This window comes from Podarcis pityusensis (genome assembly GCF_964106645.2).
Source record: "Podarcis pityusensis genome assembly, chromosome: 6".
NCBI lineage: Eukaryota > Metazoa > Chordata > Lepidosauria > Squamata > Lacertidae > Podarcis > Podarcis pityusensis.
The window spans coordinates 73225575-73251831 of NC_138030.1; the positions used below are offsets into that span (position 1 = coordinate 73225575).

Here is a 26257-nt window from a genome sequence, read left to right on the forward strand (position 1 = left end):
AATAGCTGTGCTCATTTGGTCCTTAAATGAGCTATGTGCTGCAATACGATTAGCTGCTTCAGGAAGCTAGAACCAGCCCAATCCTATGCAGATTCAGGCATACCAAAGCCCATCAAAATCTATGGTCTTAGATGTGCCTAACTCTTCATGGGATCGCATTGCTAGCATTACAAAATCGGACACTGTGAATAAACTATTCTATCTGGATGCACTGGGAATCCTTAGCTTGCTGTTGCTCATGGCAGGCAAGGCAATTAGATATTAGAAAACTCACGAGGCATAAATTGACCCCAAACTTACCTTTTAGACCACCAGCAACAAATCTATGGCTATCCAGATGTTGTTAAGGTACGTTTCCGAGCACAATTCAAAGTGTTGGTGCTGACCCTTAAAGCCCTAAACGGCCTCGGGCCAGTATACCTGAAGGAGTGTCTCCACCTCCATCCTTCTGCCCGGACACTGAGGTCCAGCACCGAGGGCCTTCTGGCAGTTCCCTCACTGCGAGAAGCCAAGTTACAGGGAACCAGGCAGAGGGCCTTCTCAGTAGTGGCACCCGCCCTGTGGAACGCCCTCCCACCAGCTGTCAAAGAGAAAAACAACTACCAGACTTTTAGAAGACATCTGAAGGCAGCCCTGTTTAGGGAAGGTTTTAATGTTTGACAGACTATTGTATTTTAATACTTTGTTGGAAGCCGCCCAGAGTGGCTGGGGAAACCCAGCCAGATGGGCAGGGTATAAATAAATAATTATTACTATTATTACTATTATTATCAACCCTGATGGAGCTGGAGTTCAACACCACCTGGCACATAGCTGTCAACTTACAGATTTGAAAATAAGGGACCAGCAGCCAAAATAAGGGATCTGCAGCCTCACCTGTTCCAGGCACTCCAGTCTTCCTGTCCTCCTGCAGTCTGGTCAAACTCATGCTGGTAGCTCCGAGAACACTGTCCAACCAACTTTGTAACTAGAGGTTCAACTGAATAGAATCTGAATCACATGAACCACAAGGCCTATGCAGCCTCAACTTAAGATGGCTCCCCGGCCTGGCTTTGCACTGCAAAGTTTGCAGCAGCACGTGCAACAAAATGGCGCCCAGCTTTCAAAAAACCCCTCAGCTTGCATTAACTAGCCACACATAAGGCATGCAAGCTCCACCCCGCAGTCGTTCTTAAACTTCTTATTGGGTGAGCAACACAGCCAAGCAACACAGTTGGAGCCTCCCTCCTCCCTGGCCGGCAGGGAGGGAGGGAGAGGAGCTGCTTCCTTTGAAATTTAAGGGACATCATTTAAGGGACATTTAAGGGACATCCATCAATAAGGGACAGCAGCGGGACATGGCGCTGGAATAAGGGACTGTCCCTTCAAATAAGGGACACTTGACAGCTATGATCTGGCAGAAGGCCACAAGTTAGTCACCTCTGAGGCCCACCCATATCAAGTAGGATAATTCAGTTTGGGGCAGCATGTGCAATCAAGGATGTCCTGGCTTGAAGTCCAGTCTTCTGCAATTTCCCCCAGAATGGAAACATTCCAGATTCAATGTAAATGACACTGAAATAACAACACGCAGGATTGCAACCTTATGAGAATAGCACAGCTCCAGTTAAGCTTAATGGACATAAAATGAGTCTCAAAAGCCCTACTCACAGGCCTACTCGCAAATAGTATAATATTGGTGTCATGTTCCTAGAAGGAAAGGCTATGTTGTGTTAGATCTATGCACCCTTTACTGTATAGTTCAGAGTTTGGGGCTGCAATCCTATAGCAAACATTATGTGAGTGTAGCTGTTTGGGAGATGGGAGGAAAGGGATCGAGTGTGGCTTGTTACCACGGTTAGCTCAGAGATGGGAGAGAATTGCAGCAGAGGGAGAAGTGTCAGAGTGGACAATTGGGAATGAAAGGGATGAGAGGTTTAGGGAGCCATAAGCTGTCACCCTATGTCCCCTTGCATAGGAGTAAGCCCTCCTGAATGCAACAGGACTAACATTTGAGTAGACATGTATAAAGGTAAAGGGACCCCTGACCGTTAGGTCCAGTCGTGACGGACTCTGGGGTTGTGGCGCTCATCTCGCTTTACTGGCCGAGGGAGCCGGCGTACAGCTTCCGGGTCATGTGGCCAGCATGACTAAGCCACTTCTGGCAAACCAGAGCAGCGCACGGAAACGCCGTTTACCTTCCCACTGAAGTGGTACCTATTTATTTATTTGCACTGGTGTGCTTTCGAACTGCTAGGTTGGTAGGAGCAGGGACCGAGCAACGGGAGCTCACCCCGTCGCAGGGATTCAAACTGCCAACCTTCTGATCAGCAAGTCTTAGGCTCTGTGGTTTAACCCACAGCGCCACCCGCGCCCCTAGACATGTATAGGATTGTGCTAAGAGTGTTCATTCTGCTCTGATTATACAGATTATTGATACTGAGATAAGGGGAACCTGTGGCCCAATTTAAGGTGCTTACACTAGTTTAAAGCCCTAAACAACTCAGACCCCAAAGACCTGACAGCCTCCTCCTCCTTCCCTATAAATCCTCTCAGAGGTTAAGAATGGCAGAGGGGACCCTACTGGTTGTTTCCCCCACCTCAGAAGGTCAGGGACGTGGTGGCCCCTAAGTCATGGAACTCCCTCCCCGAAGAGATGTGCCTGGCATCTTCATTATGGCATTGTGTTTTCACGGTTATAATCCACCCTGGGACCTTAGGGGGAAGGGCAAGTTGACAACAATAAGGCTGGACTTCAATGGCCGTTATCGCTGACCATTGGGCCATGGTGGCTTGGGGCTGGTGAGAGTTGACTTTTAACAACATCTGGAAGACCACAGGTTCCCCATCTCTGATTTATGGCGTTGTACATTTTGTTCATCCAAATTATTAATAACCTGTCATCCAAAACAAATCCTGCACCTGTTTGAGCAAAGTCCTGGAGTGTATTGCTTTCTAAATGAACCTATGTTGGTAGCAGCAGAACACATATGACCCCAGGATATATATTTTTAGACGTAACACCACCCTGCAACTTTTGTCCTGCAGCAAACATTTCCAGCGAGGCTCTCCTGTTTCCACCAAATCTAAACTATCATGGCACGATTGCTATTTGTAACATCATTCCAGAAAGGTTAAAATGACATCGTAGAACTCTAACTAATCATTGGGCTATGATCTATTACTGGCTCAGTGAATCTAAACCAACCATCACACTCCTCTGAGTGAAAATGTACCACAGACAACAAAACAGCAATCTCTTATATTCACATCAACAAGGAATCCATTCATGGAGACAGGCATATCATTCTGGATCACATGAATCTCTTTTCAAAAGGTTTGCACTGACAGACCCTGCTTTCCCAACCAGATGGAAAAAATAAGCATTTTTAAAAACCAAATGGGACTGAAATCTCTCCCCACCCTGAAATATAAGTACTTGCCAGCAGAACATGGAAACTGTCCTAACTGCAAAAGACAAATCCCCATTTTGTAATAGGATGCCCTAGAGCAGCAATGGGGACATTTGGCTCTCCTTAGATTGCTGAACTACAGTTCCCAACAGCCCTAGCAAGCATGGCCAACGGTTGGCGCAGGATGGGAGTTGTAGTCCAGCAACATCTGGAGGGACAAAGCATTGCCACACCTGTCCTACAGGAACGATTTAAAACTCCCCAAGTTTAACAGTGCACTCCTACAGGCATTTACTCAGAAGTCAACCACACTCCCTAGTTAAGTCAGTCAAACCTAGGCTGTGTACCTTCACAGCACATTCAAAGGACATTTTTTCCTCTCAAAAGAATTCCGGACCATAGCTGTCAACTTACAGATTTGAAAATAAGGGACCAGCAGCCTTGAAAATAAGGGACCAGCAGCCAAAATAAGGGACCTGCAGCCTCACCTGTTCCAGGCACTCCAGTCTTCCTGTCCTCCTGCAGTCTGGTCAAACTCACGCTGGTAGCTTCGAGAACACTGTCCAACCAACTTTGTAACCAGAGGTTCAACTGAACAGAATCTAAATCACATGCACCACAAGGCCTATGCAGCCTCAACTTAAGATGGCTCCCCGGCCTGGCTTTGCACTGCAAAGTTTGCAGCAGCACGTGCAACAAAATGGCATCCAGCATTCAAAAAAACCCCTCAGCTTGCATTAACTAGCCACACACAAGGCATGCAAGCTCCACCCCCCCAGTCGTTCTTAGACTTCTTATTGGGTGAGTGACACAGCCAAGCAACACACTTGGAGCCTCCCTCCTCCCTGGCCGGCAGGCAGGGAGGGAGAGGAGCTGCTTCCTTTGAAATTTAAGGGACATCATTTAAGGGACATTTAAGGGACATCCATCAATAAGGGACAGCAGCGGGACATGGTGCTGGGATAAGGGACTGTCCCTTCAAAAAAGGGACACTTGACAGCTATGTTCCGGACACTGTAGTTTGTTAAGGATTGCTGGGTGTTGCAACTCTGTGAGGGGTAAACCACAGCACTCAGAGTTCTTTCAGGAAAAGAATACACTTTAAATGTGCTTTAAATGTATGTGTATGCAGCCTGCATATCACCTTTCTGTAAACATTACAATAAACCTTTAATATATATATATATATATATATATATATATATACACACACACACACACATACACATCAAACAATAGATTATCCATGACATCTCCCTACTGAAGACAGCTAAAGGAGAAACAGTCAGTGCATTTAGGACTGCAGCCTAAGTCACCAGCTCTTTGCCCCAAACCGACACTAAAATGGAACTTTTATTTCTGATGCCATTTCATTAATGCATAAAAACAGCAGAGGGCCCCATAACCATCTAACTGCAATTGCATTGTTAGATCAGTTCTGGGACAGATCATTACAGATTTAGGCAGCCTCCTCCCAAAAGAAACCTTACATACACGACTACAGGGTCTCCAAGTCAATTTGCCCAACCCTTTCTCACAAAGAAGGGGCTTTTAACAAACTCACCAATCTGAGTACATGCATACACATAAGAATGAATTAATGCCATCAGGTGTAGCACCCTTGGCAAATGCTTTGACTGTGCTAATTAGAGCCACCTGGACTTTTCTAGGCAGCAAAATAATTCTGTTTCATAGGTAAGGTTACAAGTTTTGCTTTATATTTTAAAGAGGACTTTTTAAGGAAATGCCAGGAGAGAGAACTACCTGTTGCATTAAACCGGTTGTCTTTAACATTGCTGTGGAACACAATGACAAATTCCAATAAAGGGTGGGCGGGTGCTTTTATTGAAAATATAAATAAAAGAGCATTATTTAGCAATTGTTATGGCGGGAGTCCCATCACAAGCATACATCTGTGAGGCCTTTCTTCCTCTCCTCCATGACATTCTAGACATTATTCCATCCTCCATTTTCTTTATTATTATAATTTTTTATTGGAAATTTTATTTACAACATAACATAACCCCCCACCCCCCAATACAGATATCCACCCTCATTAAATGTGAACGTAACATACAATATGCATAACATACAACAATACAAACAACCAGATAAAATACATTTTCATATTTAACGCTGGTCAGAGATGCACAGTTCACAGCTTCTCTTGGGCAAAGTCAGTGCAGGATTTGTCCCCGAATAGTTGGATCTCATTTGGCTCCCATAACATCAATATAAACTCTCTGCACAACTTACTTTTGTAAGTAAACGCCATCTAACTTAATGGATGGCTGAATAAACTTGCATCTAAGAAGGCTGCAATAAAAGTTAGATAATCATCCACACAAATTTAGATAATCATCCCTGTAACACTATTACAGGAATAGGAATCAATGCTTACGTTGATTTAATGTAAATCGGGGGAAGTAATGTTTGGACAAGCTATAATCTCCACATCTCCCTTTATTTCCCATAAGCACTACTCTCTGACTTGCTTGCTTAATGAAATAAATTAAGACACACAACCACTCCATATGTAGCTAAACTGAAATACAACTAACATGCTATTCAATTATTCTGGGTGGGTTTTTTCTTTTCTAAAACAAACTAATATGGGAAAATACCTCGGCAGGTGTTGCCATTGTGAAATTACAAACTGCAGATGTGGCTGCAGTGAAAAGACAAAGGGAAAAGTTCTGATTTGCTGTGCTTCAGAGGTCTGCTTCTTCCTTACAGGTAAGTTGCTGGGCTGGTTCAAGTTATAGCTCTGATTTCCAACTACTTTTATTTTTTATCTCTCTTTATTCCCTGCTGGATCAGAAAATGTGCATGATGACTTGTGGCTTGGCTGCCACTGCTAGGAATGACATAATGAAAAGAAAAATATTTCCTAATTATGAGATGGTTCCATAAATAATCAGATCCACAGTTACTTTTGCTTGCAAAAGACAAAAGGAGGAACTGATGAAAATATATGTCTTTGCAAACAAAAACAAGCTGTATTGAACTTGGTAGGATATACACATTTACAGTTACCATATGTCCTCTTTTTCCAGGACGCGTCCTCTTCTTTATGGATATGTAAAATGATGGCCACCGGTTCTCCACCATGATTTAGATGTTCAGCTCTGTGCCTTTGGGCAAAGGGTTGGGTGAAATGTCCTCCCCTCTTCCAGCAGCGCCCCAAAATATTTTGTTCTAATCAAAATATTGTCCCTTTCTGGTTTTGGGCTGTTGATATTTACAAACAGGCGCAGCTGCATGATCTGTATTTGTTACAGACAAGTGAGAAACCCAGAGTCTAAACTCTGGCTCCTGGAAGCTAGTGCCAGATCTTCAATGCATCCTAGAGGCAAAGGGTTTAAGTCAATTTACTCACCTTACTTTGGGGGGCCTGTACATCTTATCAGAAGCACAGGCTGGCTCCTGCTGTCCCAGAGATGTCTATGACCCCGCTTGTTATGGTGGTTGGTCCCTCTCTGCTTCTGGGTTAGAAGCCACACCCTGTTGGCTCCTCCTGCTTGTGCATAGGAAATATCAGCAGGAATTGTGGGACTTGTAGTTGTTGAGAGACTGTGTTGCATGTTAAGTTCTGGGTGAACATATCAGACGACACAGCGATTCTTCAAACAGCTCTTGTTTATTCACAGGCCACAAGTGAACTAAACTGAAGGGTTCAGCCAGCCTGCTTATATAGAGCTCCACTAGAACGCAACAGTAACCATTTTCTGTAACTATCCAATCACTGAATGTCACTTTCAATCCCTTACTTGCATATGTGGACCTGAGTGAAAACTATCTACAGTATCCCCCTGCTGGCCCAGGGTGAGAACTTCAGTACATAACGTTGCATAAGGAGGCACATTTCTCTCGGTTGACTTTTCCTCTACAAGTGCACCTGAGAAGGGGTACAGCTGGCAGCTTGCTGTTGAGAACCTTGGCTTGGTGTTTTCTTACTCAGCTTCTGCTCAACAATAGGAAATCTTGAAATACCTGGCCACATCATATAGATGGAGGAAAAGCATGACCAAGTTGCTTGTCTTACAATTGTGTTTTTCACTTCATCAAAAAGATTCCAGTGCAGTTTAATGCACGAGAGGTTGGGTTTTCTAGGTAAGCAACTTCAAGGTTTGTTGCCCACGTTTTTGCGTGTGATGCATGCAGTGTTCTGACAACTAGTTGTAACAACAACCTCCAAAATCTAGTTAAGTTCTGCTGTTGAATGACACGAAACGTTGAATTTTATTCCGAGGACTAGCGAGACTTCTTAAAAGTCAGGAACGTTGGTTAAGCCAGCTAGGAAATTGGGAGCATACTGCGCCAAAATACTAAGAGAAAGGAGTAGTAGCTTTGTAGCTAGGAGAAACATGCAACTGTATGGATAAGCACAACTGACCCAATGCTCTACATCAGACTGGAAATGATTCACAATATTGTCCCAAAAAGACTTTGGGATGTGACAGCAACTGTTTTGAAGGTTGTTGTAGTACAACAAAGACGTCCTCCCCCAACCAAATGATATGCAGGCACCTGCCCATCTATATATGAATTAAGTCTGTTGTATGACTCCTTATTGCAATAGCTGTGTTGAACCTAGATTCCCCTAGTGTGCTAGTACCTTAATTAACAGTTGCTTTGAATAAAATTCTATTACGTTTCTTAGAACCTCTTAATCCTCGCTTAATTACAAGCTCAATTTTTCCTCCCAGTACTTTGTTTCTCTGCTGTACCTCCTGAGTGATTGGCTTATGGCCGGCTCTGAAGCCATATCCAGATGGCTTGACAAATTGGCTGACAAAAACTCAGTTGTGTACAGAGTTGAAGTTGCAATTAATTTGGGCTTTCTACAATCCATATCTATCTATCTATTTACAGTATATCAGGAATGGGGCACCGATAGCTGGGGTCAAGAAGAGGTGGAAGTCCAAAATCCTCTGCAGAGGCACAGATCCTAATTTGAATATCTGTTGTTGTTGTTGCTGTTGTTGTTGTTTAGTCGTTCAGTCGTATCCAACTCTTCGTGACCCCATGGACCAGAGCACGCCAGGCACTCCTGTCTTCCACTGCCTCCCTCAGTTTGGTTAAACTCGTGCTGGTAGCTTCGAGAACACTGTCCAACCATCTCGTCCTCTGTCGTCCCCTTCTCCTTGCGCCCTCCATCTTTCCCAACATCAGGGTCTTTTCCAGGGAGTCTTCTCTTCTCATGAAGTGGCCAAAGTACTGGAGCCTCAGCTTCAGGATCTGTCCTTCCAGTGAGCACTCAGGGCTGATTTCCTTAAGAATGGATAGGTTTGATCTTCTTGCAGTCCATGGGACTCTCAAGAGTCTCCTCCAGACCATAATTCAAAAGCATCAATTCTTCGGTGATCAGCCTTCTTTATGGTCCAGCTCTCACTTCCATACATCACTACTGGTTTGAATATCTATACCCTCTTTTTATGTGACCTCTTTTGCTCATCTTCAAGAAGTATCTCCAGCTACTCGGTTTCTGTGGCAGTATCTTGCCCTAGCTTCTCGAAGGAACTACATGCATGGCAGTTCTGAAGCAGACTTGACAAGTTCATCCAGGATTAAAGATTCTATGGCAGTTAGGAAGACAGTTGAGAGTCTTGGACAAATAGCAAGGAATCTGCATGATTCAGGGTGTGGATGTAAGAAATGGCCTCTTCTGACTCTTAGAAAATAATCTGGCTTTTTAAATAACCCCTTTCCTAGAATGACAAGCCAAGGGACACCAGGTATGGCATGAAAGCAATAGCTGTCCCCCACAGTTTTGTCATCCATCATCTTGCATTCAAACACATGCAACCTCTGGAAACTGGCTGATGATATCCCTTCGTATATTTGTGGATCCATGCAGATATTGTTGGTTTATGCTGTGGGGGGGGGTAGGTGGGGGGTGACAGCTCCTCACTTTATGCAAGAGTTCCTATTTCCTTGGCATCTTCTGAGTGATGAGCCATAAATTTATGTGCCCTTACTTTTTTCCCCCTCCTGAATTTGGGTGGTGTTGTATCTTGAACATGAGAGCGACCTGCCAACGCGTCCATGTCTTGAGTTTGGTTGTAACAAATAAAATAATTCTGATTCTGTGTTGTCCTCATTCAGAATGGCTTTTCTGTGATGCAGCTTTGCTAAGCTCTTGAGAAGGATGTAGGCATCAGCAGTCAAACTTTGGCTGTTAGTTGTTCACTGTCCTAGAGACACTTTTTTTATATATACCAAAAAATTTTAAAAATGGGGATATGAATGGGATAAACTCATGGATGTGTCTGTCAGAATCCTGGGACAGATAGATACAAATACAGTGGTACCTCGGGTTAAGTACTTAATTCGTTCTGGAGGTCCGTTCTTAACCTGAAACTGTTCTTAACCTGAAGCACCACTTTAGCTAATGGGGCCTCCCACTGCTGCTGCGCCGCCACCACGCGATTTCTGTTCTCATCCTGAAGCAAAGTTCTTAACCCAAGGTACTATTTCTGGGTTAGCAGAGTCTGTAACCTGAAGCGTATGTAACCTGAAGCATCTGTAACCTGAGGTACCACTGTATTACACTTTGGCGAGTCCTACCAGAGAGGCATCCTGACTAACTGATAACAAGGCTAATTTCCTTCCTAGTGTTTGAATTGCTTTAGATGGGTACCCCAAATCCCATACCCCTTCCTGCTTCATGTGCAGCTACCAACGGGCAGTGAATTCTGCCTTCTCCCATTGGCCAGGGGACCAAAGAACTGCTGGAAGGTGCTCTCTGCTCCACAAGCATCATGGCAATGGGTAGATCAACCTGGTCCCATCCATCAGTGAAGAAGAGGCTGCAGATATCTTGTTTGTGTCCCCCCTGGTAGAAAACATGCTTGTAAGAAACTTGAAACGAAGAACTAGTGCTTGACTATGCTTTTTTCCTCCCCGCCACCATCCCCTCCTTTTCCTCGTCTTCTTGTATAGTGTATTTTAGACAGTAAGCCTGAGGGCATCTTATTATTGATCATTGTAAACTGCTCTGTGAGCCTTTTGGCTGAAAAGTGAGGTTTTTAAAAATGCAGTACAAAGAGCTACACGTGCAGTAGGTTTTTTCCCCCTCCCCCAACATCCCCCAAGTTGACCATAAGAGGGATTGCTGCTCCAGGTATCTCTCACCCTAGTTTTGCCATCCGTAAATGGGTTTTGCTATTGATTCATGCACGAAACGTGTGCGTTTTGTATCGCAGCAAATGATGCCTTTTTGAGGCTTTCCACCTTCTTGAAAACATTGTTTATCTATAATAACAATAATAAAAAAAATTTATTTATGCCCCGCCCTTCCCGGTTCAGAAAACCGGGCTCAGGGCGGCTAACAACAAATTTAAAACACTTAATTGATGCAACAAAAAACAGCATAAAATACAGTATAAAACGTGAATAACAATAAATTCAGAATTCAAAAATCAATTTAGGGGGGAAATCCATCCAATAAATATTAGATGATCACCAGGGCTAGCTGGCTAAATTTGTCCTATTTGGGCCAGCGAGGAGACCAGGGGAGAATTAGCTGTGGGATCCCAGAGCGGGTAATCTTCATAAAAAGGAGAGGGAAGGGGAATAAAAGATCAGGCTAAGTTCAAATTGAAAGCCAGGCGGAATAGCTCTGTCTTACAGGCCCTGCAGAAGGAAGTAAAGTAAAGACAAAACAATGAATCAATTCACATGCCGTGGATCGCTTTTCTTGCAGATTCTCTGACAGAGAGGTTGACCTACAAGGCAACAGATACGCGCTAGAGATCAACATGACTGCCCCAGGTCAGCAGCATACGACAATTGTCAACCCTCCCCCTCCAGAATACATCAATGCCCAAGGAACTGGCCGCTTGACCAATCAGCTTCAGTATTTGCAGAGGGTGCTCATGAGAGCGATGTGGAGACATAACTTCTCCTGGCCGTTTCACCAGCCGGTAGACGCTGCAGGCCTAAACCTCCCGGTAAGAGTTTACTATGCTTAAACAGAAATATGAATAGTTAAGGAAGATGCAGGGATACACGTGTCTGAACTTGTAGCTCATCTTTCAGTGAGAAACTCTGGTGATGCAAGCACATCAGCCTTAAAGGTAAATGGACCCCTGACCATTAGGTCCAGTTGTGACCGACTCTGGGGTTGCAGCGCTCATCTCAATTTATTGACCGAGGGGGCCGGCATACAGCTTCCGAGTCATGTGACCAGCATGACTAAGCCGCTTCTGGCGAACCAGAGCAGCGCACGGAAACGCCGTTTACCTTCCCGCTGGAGCGGTACCTATTTATCTACTTGCACTTTGATGTGCTTTCGAACTGCTAGATGGGCAGGAGCAGGGACCAAACAACGGGAGCTCACTCTGTCGCGGGGATTCGAACCGCCGACCTTCTGATCGGCAAGTCCTAGGCTCTGTGGCAAATTCTTGAACTTCCTCTCTCTCGCTGTTATCACATATGGCAAACTGAAGTAGGTGTTCCTGCATAATAGAGCAGTCTTATCCCTGACCAGGCGGCAAAATGGTATAGCCACTGTTGCTCACATCATCCAGGGGAAAGGTGGGGATAGGCATAGCCCTCCTCAGTACAGCACCAGTCTCGATTGTGTGGGAATGTTGTGAACAGTAGGAGAGGATATATTGATTAAATATCATCCTTCTTAACTTACACTAGTGAGCTGGTAGCAGAGCACATTCCCTTGCACATTGCTGGAAGCAAGTTGGTCGATTTGTTTGAATCTCCTGAGTTAAGCAATCCAGTCTGGCTTGTCCAGATTGGATTTGTTCCTGGTAAATTCCCCTTTTATCCCTCTTAAAAAGAATAAAGCAAAACAGTCTTCTCTTAAAAGTAATAAGGAGTTTATTCTCATTCAGTTCACAGTAGGTTCCCTGAAGGGCAGGCTTTAGCTTGTAGTTACAGAAGAGCGTGTGGGTTAATCTCATATGGGGACGGAGCCCATGTGCTGCTGGCTGAAGGCCAGCAGACGGCAAAAGGCATCAAGATGGGTCCAGAGAAAAATGGAGGAAAGGGAAGGTGGCTGCGTGACCAGACCCTTTATAGGATCTGCCAGGGTCGCACCTGACCACACGCAGGGGGAGGATGCTCCAGACCAGGTGTGACAGGAAGTTGTCCTGGCTGGATCAACATTCCCCTGTGTGTCTACTCTCGGCAAACAGGAAATGTTGTATTTGACTGCTTCGGTGATGTTACATCCCACAGATTGGACCCAATGCCATCAGCAGGGTTGGTCTGAAATCTAGTGGATTCTGGTCTGGCTCCCATGAAGTCCCATTTTTGGGGCTTCCTGTGGACCATTGCCCAGTGGGAATCCCTCCAGATCTCAGCACCAGATGAATGATCACTCCATGGATGGAACATGGTGGAAAGGTTTTGGGCTGGGTGAAAGGAGTTATTTCTGTATCCACCTCACTTGGCATGGTGGATTGGGTTTTTGAATTGCTACTCAAGTGATTTAAGAGGAGGGCGTTTCTTCATGAACATGAGCACACTCCTTGTTAATATAGTTAATATAGTTTTTTAAAGTATCAGTAAAAACGAGAGCAACCATAGATGGTGAGATGCTCTTAGGAATGCAGCTGTTGTGTATTTCTAAATACAAACACACTGCGGTATATAATGCAACTTTAATGCACAATAATAGAATCTTAATGCCGCAAGGCACCAAATATTAAAACATATCGCTATCAATTATAAATAATTACATCTGATAAAGTATAAGATACTACTGTCAATAAGATTGAAGCAAATTGGCTAGAAATTGTCATGATAAAAGAAAATCACATACATTGTATATGTAGGAAATGGTCTGCAGCAATGTGTGAAAACACCCTAGTTCAATGTGGAGAAGCAACGAAATAATTACAGCTATGTGGTATTTATTCTATTTGATGGCAATTATTTTTTCAGCAGTTGCTATATAAAATAAAAAAAAATGAAATCTCTAAGAACTTCTTCATAATGAAGAGTAAGGCTTCTCCCTTAAACACAAATCCATAATTCATACTTGTAAAATAATTAATGTGACTATATTATATATGGCCTTGTCCTCTTAAGTTCCCCTATATTATAATTAGTGCTATCAATTAATCAAAACATTCACAAATTTCACTCTTCAACCTTCTTGGCCCCCTATCCAATCAATCAAATTAAAATACATTGTCTCTGAACAAAACCTCTGTATTTTAGATACTGAAGGACGTGTAACATAAATTGAACTGGCAAAAATTCACTCATCGTAGGAAGAAAAGCCCATAATAGCTGCATTTCATTTCCTATTACAGTAACTCATTGGAACTGAAAGAAAGGAAAAGATAGCTGTTAACTTTCAGCAATACCAATTACAAATTTGCTGACCAATTAAAATAGGTCCCTTTTGATTAATCTTAAGTCATCTTCCAGTTTACTGAAAGACTATGTAATCATAACTGATTTTGGTGCTTATCAGTATTCAGCCTTTTCTTTTTTCCTGACTATTAGTTGGGTGAACTATAACATGCATACTTCGTCTGTGGCCTTTCTCTTCAAAAATCATTGCAGGGCTTGGATATTGTCAGTGAAGGCTAAACCCCTCAGACACGTTTCTGTTTTTCTTGACAAACTCAAATGGTCAGTTTGTCCAAAAGTGCTTTCAAAGTGACTGTCACCTTACATTTCTGGTGTTGGATTTCCAAAGAAGCTGTCACTTGAGGTTAATATTAGAGGAACTAGCCCTGGGCCTCTTCTGCCTCTTCAGATTTCTAAGGGAGACACTTAAAACGTATTTCATATACATGTAAGAGCATTGTACCGTCAACCTTGGCTTGTCATCTATGAACAACTTTTTGGCGAATGCTACAGACAAAATTGTTCCTTATCTGTACCTCTCTACCTGTGGCTGTGTGTCAGTTTCTTCCACTAACTGCTTGTCTGGATTAAAATATACTTATATTTGTTGGGTCTGGGGGGGTATATAAACTAAAATTCAGGGTGCCCCTAGAAACACCCCTAAACTGGGTACGCAGCTACAGTGCATCTGGGTTTTACTTGGCCTTAAGCATCGCGCTGTGGGTTAAACCACAGAGCCTAGGACTTGTCGATCAGAAGGTCAGCGGTTCGAATCCCCGCGACGGGGTGAGCTCCCGTTGCTCGGTCCCTGCTCCTGCCAACCTAGCAGTTCAAAAGCACATCAAAGTGCAAGTAGATAAATAGGTACCGCTCCAGCGGGAAGGTAACGGCGTTTCTGCGCGCTGCTCTGGTTCGCCAGAAGCGGCTTAGTCATGCTGGCCACATGACCCACCCAGAAGCTGTATGCCGGCTCCCTCGGCCAATAAAGCGAGATGAGCGCTGCAACCCCAGAGTCGTCCGTGACTGGATCTAACACTCAGGGGTCCCCTTTACCATTACCTTTTAAGCATCAACGAGGTGCTGGAGAAGATGTTAAGATCTCGGAACAGTTCTATAGGAATAGTGGGAATAATTCACGAGTTAAATTGTTTTGGAAAGCTGTGTTTTGTTCCTAATTATAGAAGGCACAATAACACCACCCCCGCAATTCATTAGCTGTCCGAAACCTTTCTCCAGAGGAAAAATGTGTTTTCCCTACATCACCACCTGCTTGCTTTAAGAATTGCTGAGATGGTGTGTAAAATACTTGACTTTAGCCATATAAATGCCGTTTTTCCTCTTACACCCAATCCACTGCCATAAATTAAGCAGATTTCAGTAAGGCTTTGGACAGTAAGGTTATATTTTGCTCTGAACACCTTTTTTCAATATGGAAAAGTTTCCCCCTCCAAGACACAAGACAGGAGTCTATGGTTACAGCAACTAACTGCGCTTCTAAGTCATGGTACTCTAACATTTCTTTCTCTCTCTCTCTTTAAAAAAAAAAACTTCAAACAGGATTATTATAGCATTATTAAAAATCCAATGGACTTGACTACAATTCAGAAACGTCTGGAACACACATGTTACACTTCTGCTGCAGAATGCATTGAAGATTTTAAAACTATGTTTGCAAATTGCTATTTGTATAACAAGGTATGTATGATGTACAGCCAAAGGTGGCAGTTCTTTGGATTTCTTTGCAATGGTCTATAAGGGCTACTTGGGATTATTTAATGTCAGCAGAATCATCAGTTGTTTTCATAAATAATTTTTTGCCCGCCCTTCATCCCAAGGTCCCAGGGTTGGTTACGACAATTTAAAATACAGCCTTTTTAAACAACTTATAGTTGCAAAAGTAGAGTGGATTCTTAAAACAGACATTTAATTGTAATGATGGGATACTCCACTTCTGTTTTCTTTTCTTTCTTTTTTTACTCTACTCAAATACCTGAACACCATCAAAAACATGCATAAACATTTGCACACGTCTCCTGCTGCTCCACTTCCTGGCAGTTGTTCCACACACCCCCTCTCAATTATTTGTTATAAAAGGTTTTGTTTCATCAAATCATAGAATTGTAGAGTTGGAAGGGATCCTGAGGATCATCTACTAATCCGATTGGCTGCAGTGCAGGAATAGGCAGCTGTCCCATACAGGGATCAAACCTGCAACCTGGGCGTCACCAGCACCATGCTCTAACCAGCTGAACTATCCAAGTTGGTGTTGTTGCATTTGTGCACCCATTCACCTAAACCAGCGTTTTCCAAACTTGGGACTCCAGCTGTTTTGGGACTGCAATTCCCATCATTCCCTAGCCATTGGTCCTGCTAGCTAGGGATGATGGGAGTTGTAGTCCAAAAACAGCGGGAGACCCAAGTTTGGGAAACCATGACCTGTTCGCTTTGCCTGCTTCTAGAAGCAGCTTAACCAGGCTCCTTCGGTGTCCTGCCTCAACCTGCTTTACATATCCACCTTTCCTATAATCCGCATCAAATTCAGCTGCATATGTATGTTTAAAGGTAAAGGGACCCCTGACCATTAGGCCCAGTCGTGACTGACTGGGGTTGCGGCGCTCATCTCGCTTTATTGGCCGAGGGAGCCGGCGCACAGCTTCCGGGTCATGTGGCCAGCATGACTAAGCTACTTCCGGTGAAACGCACGGAAACGCTGTTTACCTTCCTGCCGGAGTGGTACCTATTTATGTACTTGCACTTTGACGTGCTTTCGAACTGCTAGGTTGGCAGGAGCAGGGACCAAGCAACGGGAGCTCACCCCGTCGCAGGGATTCAAACCGCCGACTTTCTGATCAGCAAGTCCTAGGCTCTGTGGTTTAACCCACAGCACCACCCGGGTACAATTTCAGGAACGAGGCCCCTTTGCAGGGAATGAAAACCCATGTCTATGTAACCTGTACTTCTAGGATACTAAAAAAAAATGTCCAGTAGCACCTTAGAGACCAACTAAGTTCGTTCTGGGTACAAGCTTTCGTGTGCATGCACACTTCTTCAGATTTCGTGTCCCTGCACACAAAAGCTTATACCCAGAACGAACTTAGTTGGTCTCTAAGGTGCTACTGGAGAATTTTATTTATTTCGACTGCGTCAGACCAAGATGGCTACCTTCCTGAATCTAGAATTCTAGGATACAACTGTTTTGTAGGAGCTGGTGTTATTGGAGTCCTTCAGCTGTTCCTAAGTCAGCTCTTTGCGAAGGGTGGAGACCTCTCGGATGAGCTGCAATGGAAACACAAACCCTGGGATTGCTGCCATAGTGCCCCATTCTCTCTAATGAGCCCTGAGCTCTGTGACTTAAAAAATAAAAACAAACCAGTCCCTGCCCGCTGACTCGCAGCTGAATGTAATGTGAATGTTAGTCTAGCATAACAAGCATCTTGATCTCATGTGTAATGCTTGTCTTGCAGCCCAGTGATGACATTGTTTTCATGGCCCAAGCGTTAGAAAAAGTCTTTCTGCAGAAAGTTGCACAGATGCCTCCCGAGGAGAAAATAGTGGTGGTCAATAAAGGGAGAAGGAAAGGGAAAAGAACAGATGGTAAGAAAAGTAATTGAGTGAAGGTCTGTGACTGGAATGTGGCACCAATGGAAGTGGCCATAAAATATTGCATTCTGGAGAGAAGCTTTTCCAATGGAAAACATCTAAAACAAAGAGTAAACAACTGAGACTTATTTATGGCTGAGGACAAGATTTAGTAGTCAGATTCGACAGAACTGTTGTAGGATAAAGAATATGCTGCTTTCAGGGCTGATTAAATATAGGAAAATCGAACGACTGAAGTGGGAAATCTTACATCTAACACATGAGAGATTAAAACAGGAAATATTGTATCTAAGCTATTGTACCATAGCTTAAGTCTCTGAGCTGGTTCTAGTTGACAAACTTTCTTAAGATTTTCTCCCAATACAGTGGTACCTCTGGTTACGTACTTAATTCGTTCCAGATGTTCGTTCTTAACGTGAAACTGTTCTTAACCTGAGGTACCACTTTAGCTAATGGGGCCTTCCGCTGCTGCCGTGCTGCTGCCGCACGATTTCTGTTCTCATCCTGAAGCAAAGTTCTTAACCTGAGGTACTATTTCTGGGTTAGTGGAGTCTGTAACCTGAAGCATATGTAACCTGAAGTGTAACCCGAGGTACCACTGTATCTAAATTAGGTTTAATTCTAGTCTACCACTAAGGAAATAAGGCCAAAAGCAATCAGCGTTTACTGTATGACAAAGGGACCTTACAATATTGATATATTGTAATATATATTCAGTGCTGACAATACAAATGTACCTTTTCAATGGTGCATTGTGCTAACTGCTTCCTCTAGTACAGTGTTTTCCAAACTGGGGTCTCCCACTGTTTTTAGACTACAACTCCCATCATCCCTAGCTAGCAAGACTGGTGGTCAGGAATGATGGGAATTGTAGTTCAAAACAGCTGGAGACTCAAGTTTGGGAAACACTGATCTAGTAGTACTCATCTGACATGTTTAATGCCTTCTCAGTCAAATAAGACCATGATGGATGTTTTAGTTGCTCTAACAGTAGATGGATAATTGGAAAATATGGAAGTATATATATATTGTATTACCATTTGGAACGCTCAAGGGGAAAAAATGCCCAAGAAAAGTATTGCCAATGTTAAATAAATTTTCCTGTTTTTTTGTTTTTTGTTTTAATTTAACGGGGCTTATTTATCACTTAATCATCAAAACGGCTAAGCATTTTACATAAAACAATATCATATATTCAAAAACAATGCCCTATATCCATTAGCAATATCAACGATACCAATAAAATTGAATTTTAAAAAGAATTTGACTGTAGTTTTCAAAATACAAGTGAAATCAGCATTTAAGAAAATATACCTAATAAAATAAAATTATGTGGTAAAATAGCTGCCAAAACTATGTGTTTAGTTATAACTGTTTATAGGATGGGTTACTGCAAAAGTTTTGGGTGCACATTGGGTTTATTTTGGGGAGAATCCTATACAGTAATACTAGACTGTTGCCATTTGGGGGTGGAATTCCATCACACACTGGCAAGTTCAGAACGCACAATTCTAGTTGCTTGGGACGTCTTCTGCAACAAATCTGCTTTCCCAAAAGATCAAGCTTTTTGCAGTAAGTAAAGTGAAAGAGAGATACACTGGAAAAGGTGGGATAACTCTTGCTTAGATGCAACCTCATCTCATCTCCCCACAAACAAATCGGAACGAATACTTACCATACTTTTCGCTCTATAGGACGCACTTTTTACCCTCTAAGGGGAAATGTATGTGCGTCCTATGGAGCGAATGCAGGCTCCTTGGCTTCAGTGATAGCAACGGGAAGCCTCCGAAGCACAGAGGGAGCGCTCCCTCCGCGCTCCGGAGCCTTCGCGTTGCTTTCACTGAAGCCTGGAGAGCGAGAGGGGTCAGTGCGCACCAACCCCTCTCGCTCTCCAGGCTTCAGGGATAGCCGCCTGAAGCCTCCGGAACACAGTGGGAGGTCCTGCTGCGCTCCGGAGGCTTCGGGTTCCTTTTGCTGAAGCCAGGAGAGCAAGACTCTCCTGGCTTCAGCAGAGAGGGAGAGCTGCACAGCGCCCCTTCAGCCAAGCGGGAGGAGAAATGGAAGGGGCTCCGTTTCTCCTGCGGCTTCGCTGAAGGGGCGCTGAGCAGAGAGGGGGAGAATTTTTTTTCTTGCTCTCCTCCTCTAAAACAAGGTGCGTCCTATGGTCGGGTGCGTCCTATAGAGCTTAAAATACGGTACTTAATTAGCTGACATAATCTAAGCTCTCTGCAGACAAATCATGATACAAACTGTGAGTGCTGATCCTTATAGAGGCAAAACAGCTCCACCCCTATACACAAGGAAAGTATCGGCATATTCGGAGGGGGGGGGGATCCCAAAATTTTGCAGAAGTACCTCCAAAAGGCTTCCAGGCTGTGACAGTAGACGAGTTAGCAAAGCATCTTTAAAAAGACCAGTTTTTGGAGCGCTGTTAGGACTCCTTTGCTCATACAGCTTTGCTTAATTTCCTTAGCGCCTGATGCAGGAATCCTGCAACTTAACCAAAGCCAACAGCCAAAACAGGCTAAGAAAGTGAAGCCGCCTCAGATGATGACTCTGGCGCCGCAGCAAAATGCCCCAGAACTGTCACCGGTGACTCCGCCATCAAACGTAATGCCAGCTACTGAAATGGCAGTGAAAGGGGTAGGTTCTAAAAAGGTGGGTGTTTTCCTGGCCATCTGGTGGTATGGCTTTTGGTACAGAGTATAATATGGGTACCAAAATGAAAAGAGGGAAGCTGGAGATGTTTAAAAGAATGGAATCTGACCCCATAAGAAGATGCTTAACACAACAACAGAGATGTTGGCCAGTGGTAAAAAGATGGTAAAGGGACCCCTGACCATTAGGTCCAGTCGTGGACGACTCTGGGGTTGCGGTGCTCATCTCGCTTTATTTGCCGAGGGAGCCGGCGTACAGCTTCCAAGTCATGTGGCCAGCATGACTAAGCCGCTTCTGGCGAACCAGAGCAGCGCACGGAAACGCCGTTTACCTTCCCGCCAGAGCGGTACCTATTTATCTACTTTCACTTTCACATGCTTTCGAACTGCTAGATTGGCAGGAGCAGGGACCGAGCGACGGGAGCTCACCCCGTCGCGGGGATTCGAACTGCCAACCTTCTGATCTGCAAGACCTAGGCTCTGTGGTTTAACCCACAGCACCACCCGTGTCCCAGTGGTAATTACCGCTAAATATGAGCTAAGGCCTCTGAAATAATTCTAGATTTAAATGACTGGAAACAATGGATTTAAAACTAAATTTTATTTTATTTTTTACAATAAGTTTTGTTAGTTTTCGGTTACAATAATCCAGTGGTAGCTTCATCATAACAATGCCAAATTATAATGCAATTACTAATCCCAATCATTCAGATGCCAAATTATATAATTTAGGTGGCCTAAATTGTTTCTGCGTTCCAAAATCTTACTCATCTCAATTACAGTCCATTCAAAATAACAACCCCTTATACAAAAACTGCAGTATTAACAATATCCATTCATCTTGACACATTAAATTATTTAGTTTATAAGTGTAGCATTCAAACGATATCCTTATTCCTCCTGTGTGTGACAATTATTCTATCCGTGGTGTTCTTCCTTGTCCTTGTGAAAGGTTATATCTTATTTTTTCCTAGCCATTGCTGCTCTCCAACATGTCTTGGGCAGAGCTAATATCCCATTGTTGTTTCAGAAGTTCTCCATTACTCCTTCCCTGTGGTTCATTATTTTACCACTTCAACAAAACTAAATTTTATGAAGGTGGTGTGGTTCTTGCTGCTACACAACCTATTATTGCCCGGTGCTAATTCGGTATTGTTTCAGAATCTCTCTTCATTCATCCCAGTGGCCGGACTCTGGCTTTGCTCACATTATTTCACGATGGCATAACATAATTAGGATCTAAACTATGATTCTACGGCCAACAAATGAATGGATTTTTCTCTGTGGCGCCTAAGAGGGCTCCTGTTGCATCACGGATGGTGGGTCTTGACAAATAACGAAAAATTTAGCAAACCCAGAAGGCAGTCCACAACAACAGCCTAACAACAGTGCAATGCTTGTTGCTGCACAATGGGGGTGTGTGTATGAGATGACATACTGTAGGGCACAGATTAACTCATTTGCGAGGGCCAAACACAAAGTGCTTTAATCTTCCAAAATCATTTTCTTGATGTGAAGGAGCTACAGGGCCTGTTAAACAAGGAGGGTGCTGTCCAATCTCAGGTGAGAAGGAGTTCCACAGGCCTGGGCCCACTGAAATTGAACAGTGTTGGTTCAAGGCAAAAAAATAAGTATAAAAAGGAGAATTCCGGAATGCCTAGTTTAGGACAAGTACTCCTTGATGAGAGAACCCCAGCAGAAATTTTAAATCACAACAAAAATATATAGCCAAAAATGTTTTCTGTGAACCGCCCTGAGACCTCCAGGTATAGTATATAAACTCAATTAATAATAATAATAATAATAATAATAATAGCAAAGAAAAGCATGGAAATATAGTTTGTTAGGCCTTTAAAACAAGCCTTTCCAAGTGAGTTCCTCTTCCCCAGCATAGGAAAAGACGACATGTTTAGTAAGTTAAAAACTGTTTAGTTACAAACACTTCAAAGGTCAGGTTTATGTGCTTTTCCATATCGGTCAAAAAGGTTGCACAGGCAGTAAAACTTAGTTTAGTTCCAGAGTGGTGAAAGTTCCTAATTTATTGGTATAGGAACTCGAGAGTGGCTTGTGAGAGACATGTGGTCTGAGTTTGGAGCAATTAGCTCAGACCACACATGTTGAACTTCTCAGGTAGACTGGTCAATAGGCTTGATTGCCCATTTCCTCTCAATGTAAGGGAAGTGGACATAGCTAAGCCTGGCAGGACAGCTTACTCTATGGTATTAACCCCTTCATGTACTAATTAGTCTGAAGCATGTTGGTTTATATGAAGGTGGTTATCCCACAGAATGCACAGCTCCTAGTATGAGCCCTGCATCTGAGCCATAGGGGACCACCGTCTCCCCCCAATATCTCAGTGATCATTTTGGTGGTGATGAGTACACTAACCAAGGTGGGGTGAGAACCACCTCACCTGGATATAATGCAACAACTAAATAATCAGTATGCATTTCCTGTATAAATGGTCTTCTGAAGGGGAAATAATAAATCTATAGTGAAGTCTTGGTTTTTTTTCTCTCCCTCCTAACTTCCTAAAAGATACTAAATATATATCTTAGGTTGAGACCTGCCTATTTCACCCTAGTTCTTGGGAAAAATCCGAAAGGAATTGGCTGAAATAAATAAAGAAGTCCAGCATCATACTGGTCATAGTTGGATTTATAACTGCTTTATTTCAAAGGTTCATCAAACAAATGTGAATGTTGTAGCTGTTTTCTTTATTAAAGCCGGTGTTTCTGTATCAAAAAGGGTGTGAAAAGGAAAGCGGATACCACTACTGCCATCATCACAGCGAGCAGTGAATCCTCTCCATCGCCCAATGAACCCAAAATCATCAAGATCTCCTCTCGGGAAGAACGCGAAGAGTACCTCTCAAAAAGAGACTTGCCAGACTCCCAGCAGCCACTCGAACCCATGAAAAATGTCAAGCTAACAGAACCTCTGAAATACTGTAATGAGATCATTAGAGAAATGTTCTCAAAGCATCACGCAGTCTATGCTTGGCCCTTTTATAAGCCAGTAGACGTTACAGCCTTGGGACTTGAAGACTATCATGATGTTATTAAGCACCCTATGGATCTTGAAACTATTAAAGTGAGTGGGGGGAGGCGCAGGGCATAGTGAGTGCATTTGGAGGCTAGTCCTGCGAATTCTTCAAATTTTGAAATTTGTATTTTTGGATTTTTAAAGGGTTAAAAAGAAGGCAATTTCTAACAGCCACACAAGCTAGAGTATGGAACAACTGAAGGCTGGCTGTATTATATTTGCAGGGCAGGAGACGAAGTACTGGCAACCCCTATGCCCAAACCATTTCTCATGCTTTCCCCCTGCCCCTTTCCCCTGCTGTACCAATTGGCCCCTCAGCTGCCAACCTGGAGAAGTTAAAGGGTTGTATCCATACCCTAAGTGGCTCTTTGGTAACTAGTTATTGACTGGGCTTTGGTGGAAGCAGCCAAGATGAAAATGTCCAAGGTGGAAGAACCTTTGCATTACGATTGCTCTTAATATCCGTCATGCATGCACTGTGTACTAAACACTGAGCAGAAGACTGGCATGATTCCTGCCAGAGGAGTCGATGTACCAGACATGCGATGGGGAAGGAACATAGGATGATGCGAAGCTGCTTTAGTCAGTCTAGCTCAGTACTGACCAGCAGCAGTTCTGAGATTTCGGGCAGAGGTCTCTCCTAGCCCTACCTGGAGATTGAACCTGTGATGTCCTGCATGCAAAGCAGCAAAGTGGTCCACCTCTGAGTGTACGATTGACGCTCATTTGTGGGAGGAAGAGCATCATCAAGGGCTATTAAGAGATGGACGGCTTTTAGAGAGAGCGGAGAAAGGCAGAAAGAGGGAAAGATTTTGTTAAGCGTGGTGAGCAGCAGAATGACCACCAAGGCAGAAACTGAATGTGTGTTTTCAGCATGTAGTGTAATAATAATAATAATAATAATCTGGCTGGGTTTCTCCAGCCACTCTGGGTGGCTCCCAACAGAATTAATGATAATAATAATAAAGTGATAAAACACCAGACATTAAAAACTTCTCAAAATATGGGCTGCCTTCAGATGTCTTCTAAAAGTCAGACAGTTGTTTATTTCTTTGACATCTGGTGGGAGGGCATTCCACAGGGCGGGCGCCACTACCGAGAAGGCCCTCTGCCTGGTTCCCTGTCACCTCACTTCTTGCAGTGAGGGAACCGCCAGGAGGCCCTCGGAGCTGAACAATGGGGGTGGAGACGCTCTTTCAGGTATACTGTATGCTTTAACGATCACTCTGGCAACTCTATTTCAGTTTAATATGCATTACCAAGCATATTTTCCCCACTTTCCGGAACCTTCTGCAGCTAGTGCAGGAGAAATCACTCTTCCCCCTATGCTGTGAACACATTTGTCCACAGGTGGCAAAAAAATGCAGCATAGCCAAAATAATAAAATTTGTTGCCAATGATCTGTTTGTGATATCTGTATCACCATTTTAAAGTTTTGAGCTCTTCTCTAGAAACATCATAAGATGTAAATGTGTATCGGTCCCTCTTTAAGTTGACTAAACAGTATATACTTGATAAGCCAAGTACTACAGTGGATGGCTGTTAGAACTTGCAATATCCTTATTTGGGCAGATATCTGGGGTTCAGGTCATAATCCCCCACATATTAAATTTATAGGATTAAAATAAATGGTGTCTGTAATTGGCATATGTCGGATATGCATCCCAGAATCTGAATCTTGAGAAACCCTTCTGTTTTCCACAGAAAAAGATGGAGAATTGTGAGTACAAAGATACCCAAGAGTTTGCTGCTGATGTCAGGCTAATGTTTATGAACTGCTACAGATACAACTCTCCGGATCATGAGGTAGTAGCGATGGCAAGAAAACTCCAGGTGAGTGAATTATTGATACTAAAAAGCAGCATTTTTGAAACTCCGCCGAGAACGCAGTTAAGTGCCTTTAAGCAACTGCTGTACCTTGTTCTGAAACGGCAGAACTGTTAAAACAACCCGAAACTTCATCATGGAGGTTTGTGAGACGGCTAACTTTCTTCTGTTAAGGATGTCTTCGAGATGCTGTTTGCCAGAATTCCAGATGAACCGGCTCCCTGCAGTCCTCTGCTCTACCCCACTGCAAGAAGCACGGCGGCTCTTTCTAGCGGAAGCAGCAGCGATGCCGCCTCTGAGGATTCGGAGGATGAAAGAGCAAGACGCCTTGCAGTGCTCCAGGATCAAGTGAGTGGCGATGCACACATGCGACCTAGCGGCGGTGCGTGCTTGCGATTAGCAGAATGGATGGACCGCTGTATTACCTCTGTTTATCTCTCAGTGTCACAGAATAACCTGCCTAGTTCCTCACCGGCTGTAGTTGAACAAAGCAGTAAAAAAAGAGGCTAACGATATTCCTGATTGCACCAAACAATTAATGTATGTTCAGGGAACCTGATGGGGGGGAAGTGTCAGCTTTGCCTTTGAGCCAGGACCAACGACTGGGCTCAACCTCTTCAGCACTTCCAGAAACCTTCCACTGCAGGGAGCAGGTCTAAGTGCAATGGACTCACAACTTAGAGCTGTGAGCACCAAACTCGGTTCCAAAAGTCTGTGGAACACAGCAGAGTATAAATTACACGAACGACGGCTCTGAAGTATTACTTCTTTATTCTTCTACAGCTACTGCAAAACTAAAACTACTAAAGACTATCAGAGACGCTGGACTGCATGAGTGTTACAGTTGCTTGAGCAGTCACCTTATCTCTATACAGTGGTACCTCGGGTTAAGTACTTAATTCGTTCCGGAGGTCTGTTCTTAACCTGAAACTGTTCTTAACCTGAAGCACCACTTTAGCTAATGGGGCCTCCCACTGCCACCGCACAATTTCTGTTCTCATCCTGAAGCAAAGTTCTTAACCCAAGGTACTATTACTGGGTTAGCGGAGTCCGTAACCTGAAGCGTATGTAACCCGAGGTACCACTGTACAGATAACACTCAGACTCCTACAGGCTGGAGCGGAAGAAGCGATGAGCAAATTCCGCCCCCTCCTTTCTGAAACATTGTCAGCAGATTCTTGCAATGGGAGGGGTGAAATATCCACAGGAAGTACAGTGCATGTTGCTTATTCGCTGCCTCATTTCTGGTAAGCTGCTTCACCCTTTCGGTGTGGTGGTGTTGCAGGACAGCAGAGGCCCCTTTAAGGCCCCGACGTGGGAATCTCGGGTTCAGCCTCCTCTCTGGATAGGTGGCGTGGGCGTAAGCCCACACTGTCCACCGGGAGCTGGATCCTAGCCTGCATTCAGGAT

At 43.7% G+C, this 26257-nt stretch overlaps 1 protein-coding gene across 13 annotated transcripts in view; it reads left to right on the forward strand.

Moving 5' to 3' along the window:
* Nucleotides 1–26257, forward strand: part of BRDT (bromodomain testis associated) — a 62707-nt gene that overhangs the window by 15481 nt on the left and 20969 nt on the right. For 9 of the 13 annotated variants that reach the window (XM_081008540.1, XM_081008547.1, XM_081008545.1 and 6 more), the window contains 7 exons: nucleotides 11101–11347; nucleotides 15276–15413; nucleotides 17183–17312; nucleotides 19792–19976; nucleotides 22724–23068; nucleotides 24725–24853; nucleotides 25022–25195. In XM_081008540.1, the coding sequence (XP_080864666.1) occupies nucleotides 11156–11347; nucleotides 15276–15413; nucleotides 17183–17312; nucleotides 19792–19976; nucleotides 22724–23068; nucleotides 24725–24853; nucleotides 25022–25195 (1293 nt within the window). In that variant the 5' untranslated portion in view covers nucleotides 11101–11155. Of the gene's footprint in view, nucleotides 1–8998; nucleotides 9131–11100; nucleotides 11348–15275; nucleotides 15414–17182; nucleotides 17313–19791; nucleotides 19977–22723; nucleotides 23069–24724; nucleotides 24854–25021; nucleotides 25196–26257 lie in introns of those variants that run through there. The other 4 variants (XM_081008548.1, XM_081008543.1, XM_081008546.1 and 1 more) reach the window with 4 other exon arrangements.